The sequence below is a fragment of the Aquarana catesbeiana genome, linkage group LG04 (assembly GCF_042186555.1).
Source record: "Aquarana catesbeiana isolate 2022-GZ linkage group LG04, ASM4218655v1, whole genome shotgun sequence".
Lineage (NCBI taxonomy): Eukaryota > Metazoa > Chordata > Amphibia > Anura > Ranidae > Aquarana > Aquarana catesbeiana.
Window position 1 is genome coordinate 30051130 of NC_133327.1, and position 8671 is coordinate 30059800.

An 8671-nucleotide genomic window follows, 5' to 3' on the forward strand; every position below is an offset into this window, starting at 1 on the left:
ACAATATGCTTATTTACTTTTAAGCAAAATGATACACTTAAAGGAGCAGTCCAGCCTTAAATCGCAACAGTATGAACATAAGGGGGGCTTTTTACGTGACCTTTTCAGCACCCCAAAGGGCCTCCTCAACACTGTATCTCCATCTTCCACCCGACTGCCCTGCTGGTATGGCCCATATCTATTTATGAGGTAAGCTCTGGCCCCTGCCAGCCCACTACTGGGTAATGGACGAGATCTCATAAATTTTCAAGGCAGCTCCTTCTAACCCCCACCCTCTAATTCTAGAAGATTCTCCAACCTTCTAGAGCAGGGAGAGTCACCAGAGAGCTGCCAGGATGAGTCACCCAGCCTGAACTTTAGTAAACCCTCACCCAGATTCCATAGCTCAGGCTTAGTCCTGAGCTAAACTACAATTTACCTACTCTAACTTTCAGCATACACTAGAGCAGGGGTAGGCAACATCGGCACTCCAGCTGTGGTGAAACTACAAGTCCCATGAGACATTGCAAGACCCTGACAATCACAGGCATGACTCCTAGAGGTAGAGGCATGATGGGATTTATAGTTTCACCACAGCTGGAGTGCCGATGTTGCCTACCCCTGCACTAGAGGGTGCTACAGAACAAGATGACACAAAAATAAATAAATAAGAGAACACAGCAAGAAAAACCTATCACTAGACAAGTGCCTGATCATGCCATGGAAAACTGCAGGTCTCAAACAATTAACCACTTTCCCACTGGGCACTTATACCCCTTCCTAACCAGGCCAATTTTTAGCCTTCAGTGCTCTCACACTTTGAATGACAATTACTGTCATGATACATTGTACCCATATGAAATGTTTGTCCTTTTTTCAAACAAATAGATCTTTCTTTTGGTGGTATCTAATCACCACTGGGTTTTATATTTTTTGTGCTACAAATGAAAAAAAGACCAAAAAATCTTTCTGTTATAAAATCTTGAAAATTAGTAATTTTTCTATATAAATTTGGGCAAAGGTTATACTGCTACATATCTTTGGTAAAAATAACCAAAATTAGTGTTTATTATTTGGCCTTTCTGAAGGTTATAGAATCTACAAACTATGGTGCCAATCATTGAAAATTGATCACACCTACAGCTGATGCACTGACAGTGTATCTCATTTCTTGAAACACTTACAAGCCAGGAAAGTACAAATACCCCCCAAATGACCCCTTTTTTGGAAAGTAGACATCCCAAGGTATTTAATAAGTCACATGGTGAGTTTTTTCAAGTTGTAATATTTTTCCACAATTCTTTGCAAAATTAAGATTTTTTTTTCACAAAATTGCCATATTAACAGGTTATTTCTCTCACACAGCAAATGCATACTTGCAACTACATCCCAAAACACATTCTGCTACTCCTCCTGAGTATGGTGATAAACATGTGTAAGACTTTTACACAGCCTGGCCACATAGATAGAGAGGCCCAACATACAGGGAACACCATTAGGTGTTCTAGGGACATAAATTACACATCTAATTTCTTGACTTCCTATTACAATTTTGAAGGCCCTGGAGCACCAGGACAATGGAAACGCCCACAAAATGACCCCATTTTGGAAAGCAAACACCCCAATGTATATTCTATGAGGTATAATGAGTCTTTTGAACATTTTTTCCACAAGTTTTTGGAAAATGTGGAAAGAAAATGAAAACATTCATTCTATACAAAGATGTCAATTTATAAGATATTTCTTTTGTTTTATTTAAACTTTATTTGATTTTCCATACATAAAAAAATACATTTTCAACTCCATCAAGAAAGAAAAAAAAATGCATAAATAAACATACATTTTTTCCATTGCCCCAATTCCCTCCCCTACCTTTTCTTCTCCACTATTCTAATTGTGCCACTCAGTAAAGTATTCATACCCCTTGAAATTTTACACATTTTGTCATGTTACAACCGTAACTGTATTTTATTGGGATGTGGAAGGAAAATGATAAATGCGTTTCAAAATTTTTACAGATAAATATGTCAAAAGTGTGGCATGCATTTGTTTTCAGCCCCTTTACTCTGATACCCCTAATTAAAATCTAGTGCAACCAATTGCCTTTATAAATCACCTAATAAGTAAATAGAGTGTACCTGTGTGTAATTTAATCTCAGTATAAATGCAGCTGTTCTGTGAAGCCCTTGGAGGTTTGTTATAGAACCTTAGTGAACAAACAGCATCAGGAAAGCCAAGGAACACACTAGACAGGTCAGGGAAAAAGTTGTGGAGAAGTGTAAAGCAGGGTTAGGTTATAAAAAATATCCCAAGCTTTGAACATCTCACAGAGAACTGTTCAATCCATCACCCGAAAATGGAAAGACTATGACACAACTGCAAACCTACCAAGACATGGCCGTCCACCTAAACTGACAGGCCGGGAAAGGAGAGCATTAATCAGAGAGGCAGCCAAGAGGCCCATGGTAACTGCAGAGATCCACAGCTCAGGTGGGAGAATCTGTCCACAGGACAACTATTAGTCATGCACTCCACAAATCTGGCCTTTATGGAAGAGTGGCAAGAAGAAAGCCATTGATGAAAGAAAGCCATAAGAAGTCATGGAAGAAGGTGCTCTGGTCAGATGAGACCCAAATTGAACTTTTTGGCCTAAAAGCAAAATGCTATACGTGGAGGACAACTAACACTGCACATCACTCTGAACACACCATCCCCACTGTGAAACATGGTGGTGGCAGAATTATGTTGTGGTGATGACTTGAAACTGGGGGGAGGTTCACCTTCCAGCAGGACAACAACCCTAAACATACAGCCAGAGCTACAATAGAATGGTTTAGATCAAAGCATATTCATGTGTTAGAATGGTCCATTCAAACTCCAAACCTAATTGATAATCTGTGGCAAGACTTGAAAATTGCTGTTCACAGTTGATCTCCATGCAATCAGACAGAGCTTGAGCTATTTTGCAAAGAAGAATGAACAAAAATGTCACTCTCTACATGTGCAAAGCTGGTAGAGACATCCCCAAAAAGACTTGCAGCTGTAATTGCAGGGAAAGGTGGTTCTACAAAAGTATTGACTCAGGGGGGCTGAATACAAATGCACGCCATATAGATATATATCTAGATAGATAGATAGATAGATAGATAGATAGATAGATAGATAGATAGATAGATAGATAGATAGATAGATAGATAGATAGATAGATAGATAGATTATGTGTACAAAACAACAGATACAAGTGAAAATAATATTTTATATATTTTTTTGCACCTGTGAAATTCTTATAATTAAGCAAAACAATTAAACAAAAGTATACGTTATTCCATACAGTAGCTTTTCCTATTTGAAAGAATACTAAAATTTTCACTAGTACAAAGCATTACAAAGTTATTATATAATTGCTTTTTATAAATAATGAACTTTTTATGTGGAATAAAATACACAAAGCAAATACAACAAAAAAAGTTTGAATATTTACTGTTCGAAACATATACATAAAAAAATCAGGAAGAAAATTAAGGAAAAGTCTGTCACCATCATTAAGAAAGCAGTCTTTCTTTTACTGAGCCCCCTTTGTTTGTTTACCTGATGATCCTGCTGTTGTTTTTCATACTTCCTTCAACAGACCAAGGGTTGAGACAAACAATTTACCACTGACATTGGTGCTTACAATAATCAGCTTTTATTCATTTAAACTGATTGTAAAGGATATTTTTTTTTAATAACAAACAAGTGTATACTTAACTGCTCTGTGTAATAGATTTGCACAGAGCAGCCTCTATCCTCCTCTTCCCGGGTCCCCCACCGGTGCTCCTGGCTCCTCCCCTCTTTCTGGTGCCCCCAATAGGAAACAGCTCGCTGCTGCGTCCCTTGACACAGATATAGATATCAGGACTTGGACCTGCACCCTTATCATTAGATTTGATTGACAGGAGTGGGAGCCAATGACTTCCGCTGCTATTAGTCTACCCAATGAGGAGGGAGACAGTAATGAGAGCCATTGCCCTTGTGCACATCACTGGATCCGATTGGGCTCAGGTAAGAATAATGTGGGGTGGTTCACATAGAATGCATTAACCACTCCCGCCATTTGAAGAATGATGGCTGCGGGGTGGTTTTGTTATCTTTGCTGGGTGTCATATGACATCCAGCAGGATAGGCCATTCGTGCGCGCTACCAGGGGCGCGCAGTGCGGCAATCGGTGGTGCGGTGTGTCAATCCGACACATCGCATCCCCGATCTAGGTAAAGAGCCTATGATGTAGGCTCTTTACCATGCGATCAGCTGTGTCCAATCACAGCTGATCACATGGTAACCAAGTGCCGTTAATAGGCTTTTCTCCATTCATGCTGACAGGCACGGGTAGAGGAGAGTTGATCAGTGGCTCTCCTGACAGGGGGGTCTGCGCTGATAATCAGCGCATTGATTATCAGTGCAGACTCATCAGCAATGCCCACCAATGCCCGCCAGTAATGCCCATCAGTGCCCCACCAGTGATGCCCACCTGTACTTAGATGTGATGCCAATCAGTGCCCACCTGTACCCACATTTTATGACAATCAGTTTCCATAAAGGATGCCAATCAGTGCACATTTGTAATGCCAGTCAGTGACCATCAGTAATGCCTGTCAGTGCATCCTCATCAGTGTTGCCTATTAGTGCCATTTATCAATGCCACTCATCAGTGCCCATCGGTGCCATCCATCAGTGCCCATCAGTGATGCATATCAGTGCTGCCTATCAGTGCTGCATATCAGTGCCTCCTCATCAATGCCACCTCATCAGTGCCACCTCATCAGTGCCCATCAGTGCTGCCTCATCAGTGCCCATCAGTGAAGGAGAAAACTTATTTACAACATTTTACAACAGAAACTAAGACTTAAAAAAAATGGTCTTTTTTATTTGTAGCGCAAAAAATAAACAAGCCAGTGGTGATCAAATACCACCAAAAAAAGTTCTATTTGTGGGGGAAGATGAAAAATGTCATATGGTTAAAATGTTGTATGACCGCTCGATTGTCATTCAAAGTGCGACAGAAAGGTAAAAATTGGCCTCAGCTGGAAGGGGGTAAAGGTGGCCAGTATTGAAGTGGTTAATGTAAAAAACCTTGAGGCTTTAGAATCACTTTAAAGTGTAACTGCTTAAAAATGTGATGCAATGAAAATCAGTCATTGGTCAGCACAGCTACATGGGCTTGCTGACCAATGAGGAGCACATGTGAGGCTCCGTCTAACAGGTGTCCTAGAAGAATGAAGCACTGACTAATGAGCACCTAAGCAGAGTTCCAGTCTGGGGGGAAAAAAATAAAAGTCAGCATCTACAAATACTGTAGCTGCTAACTTTTAATATAAGGACACTTACCTGTCCTGGAGTCCCACGGCGTCGGCATCCTAAGCCGATTCATCGGGTGCAGGAGCCGGCATTGCAAGTAAGGGAAACAAATTTCCTACTGTGCATGCATGAGTCGCGCTGCACTTTCTGAATGGTCCCACTGTCTTCTGGGGTACACACAGGTCCCAGAAGGCAGCAGGGGGAAGGAGGAGGGTCTGGACATGAAGCAGATCTTAACAGGAAATGGGACTGGATACCTGTCAAAACCAGGTCCTGCTTCCCCCTCCTCCCCATATAGTGCCAAATGTGGCAAAGGAGGGGGGAGTGTGTGAGCAAGCAAAGCTTCCCCTTTTGGGTGAGAGCTGTGTATTGTGGTATATGAAAAGCTACACTGTGGTAAAATGGGGGCATTATGGCTGCTATGTGCAGCAATGTACAAAGGGGTAGCCATATTTGGAGTCAGTTCACCTTTTCATTTTTTTGTGAAAAAAGTGAACCTAAACAAATTAGGGTAAACTAAAGGTTAAAAGGGGTCAAATAGGAACCAATTGTATTTAAAAAATGTTTTTATTATTTGTACAACTGACATCATATGCAAATCAAAGTCCACCCCTTTGATCTTTATATGAATGAAATATCAATAATAATAATAACAATGCAAAAGTAACAATACTGTTCTGAATTTCTGAATTTGTGTCTGAACAATGTTTACAGTCAAATGGTACATTTTTGCATAGCAGTGGCTGTTAATAATGTTAATATGTTTTTTGTTTTCCATGTTTGTTTTGTTTAATAATGTATCTGTGATGAAGAGAAATACTAATAAACAGATTGTGAAAGAAAAAAAAAAAGACGTGCACTCCCGAAAAATCAGTTAGTTTTCTCATTTGTTTTTTGTTTTTTTTTGTTTTTCGGGTCATTCATTATGATCGAAATTCGTTATTTTGAATAAATTCAGAAATTCTACAATTCAAAAATTGGAAACTTCTGAAATTCTTAAATCCAAGCATTTGAAAATTCATAAGATCAAAAATTCTAAAATCGGAACATTTGAATACTCGAAAATCCGGTTTCTGATTCCACTGCTAATTCGAAGGGCTTGTACACATGCTTGTATACCTTTCACTAATAGAGAATTCTGCACTGATTGTATGTCCTTCTTCAATTTTGGACTTTAGCTATGGTCACGATTCTTCTTTGTACTCTTTATGATGTTACATCTAATGATATTACCTCTGAAAAATTGAAATTCAATAAAAAATATTGATCATGAACAAAAACTTAGGAGAACTTGAACTTAGAACCTTGTACCAATTTTATCTTCAACAAGCTGATCTAAACAAATGCAAATCCCAAATCCTTCTAAGCTCTTATCAGCCTCCTCATGGCTCCCTGAACATCTTTATTCCTCAGGCTATAGATCAAGGGGTTCAGCATTGGGGTGATCACTGTGTAAAATACAGACACCCGTTTGTCTGTGTCTCCTGTGACTAAATGCTCAGGTCTACCATACATAAACATGGCCGATCCATAGAAAAAGACCACCACCACAAGGTGGGGAATACATGTGGAAAATGCTTTGCTTTTTCCCAAACGAATTTTTAGGACAGCAGTTATGATTCGGATGTATGAAATGAGGATTAGTGAAAGTGGGATGAAAAGTACAATGGGTATGCTAACCAGTTTTATGATGTTGATTACCGAGATGTCACTGCAAGAGAGTCGAAGCAACAGAGGGAGCTGACAGAAAAAGTGGTTGATGATGTTAGGGCCACAGAACTTTAGTCTAAATGTTAAAAACGTAACAATAGATGAAGCCATGCAACCAGTCGACCATGATATGCCAATCATACAAAAAGAGACCATTCTGTTCATGATAATATTGTAACGCAGAGGGATGCAGATAGCAACATATCGGTCATAGGCCATGAATGCCAGAAGCAGACATTCAGTTTGTCCCATGATCAGGGAAACATAGAACTGGACAACACAGCCAGTGAATGAAATACTCTTTTTTGGTGAAAGAAAATTTACTAACATTTTGGGTACAGTGGAGGAAGTGTAGCAGATGTCCAAGAAAGAGAGACTAGACAAGAAGATGTACATGGAGGTGTGCAAACGTTTGTCAGTCCTCACAGCCACCATTAGAAGGACATTTCCAGTCAGTGTGGTCATGTAAACTACCAGGAAAATATGGAACAGCAGAACTTGTACTAAAGTATCCGAAGAGAGTCCAAGAAGAATGAACTCAGTGACTGTGCTTTGGTTTTGGGTGTACATAATAATCACTCCAAACTGTGATGAGAAAATAGTTTTGGTTCTTATAAAGTCATCATATGTGATAATAAATATGCTAATACTGCCCTTAGTCATTGTCTGGTACATAGATCATTAAAGAAACCTTTTACATCTGTTTTCAATAAAATAATTATGTATGAATGTCAAACCACAATTGAAATGAAATATTCCTAGCAAAAACACTGGGACTTTAAAGGCTTTGTACTTAAAGCAGTAACACAATCAATGTTCATAAGACATAATTTTATTACAACAAACATAAATATAAAACGATCTGTTGTAAATGACCATAGATGCTCCCACAGTTTGAACAAAACACAATTAAAAACATAGAAGGGTTCTGCAAAGGTATAACAATGGATGCTTGGGTATTTCTGATGGCTTAGACCAACGTGCTTTACAGTATAAAAGCTGCTTCCTCAGGGACCTCACAGGAGTATCTAAAAATTTTTTTTAAAAATCACCAAAAACATGATAATCTCATAGAATACATAAACATAGACATTTTGCATAACATAAATAGAATACACTATACCATATATACAGCTTACTACACAGTTTTGATGTGCTGGGTATGCATGGACCCCACAATCTGAACAAGACCGCCACTCAAAGCGAAACACACACCAAGACCCCCACAAAAAAGCAGGGGACCTCAATGGAGGCAGTGGACAACACAGGGAGGAGATGGAGACTGCAACCGATCAACCTGCCACTAGTAAACAAAAAATGTATTCACCATATGACACTAATTAAAATCTCCAACCTATTGAAAAAATAACCAAATTCCTCATCGATTTCATGTAAGGCTAAGCCCAAGATCACTACCAATTTCATAACTATCGCTCACTAAATCCCTTCCAACACCCCCTGCCCATACCTAACCCCAAGGAGCAAATCACCTCATACTAAATGTAAAACCACTAGACCCACCTTAAACACACACTCCCCCATGTATGCACCCAACCACATTGATACATACACCAACAACAACTGTATGCATACGACCACCCCTTAGCATGTTTCAAGATGACCACATCCCTAACCACACCAACACCCA

At 39.4% G+C, this 8671-nt stretch overlaps 1 protein-coding gene across 1 annotated transcript; it reads right to left on the reverse strand.

The window, feature by feature from the left end:
* Positions 1–6675: 6675 nt before the first annotated feature.
* Positions 6676–7593, reverse strand: LOC141141352 (olfactory receptor 13D1-like). Its single transcript, XM_073629018.1, has one exon. It carries the CDS (start codon positions 7591–7593, stop codon positions 6676–6678), a length of 918 nt encoding a protein of 305 aa, XP_073485119.1.
* Between the last annotated feature and the right edge of the window lie 1078 nt (positions 7594–8671).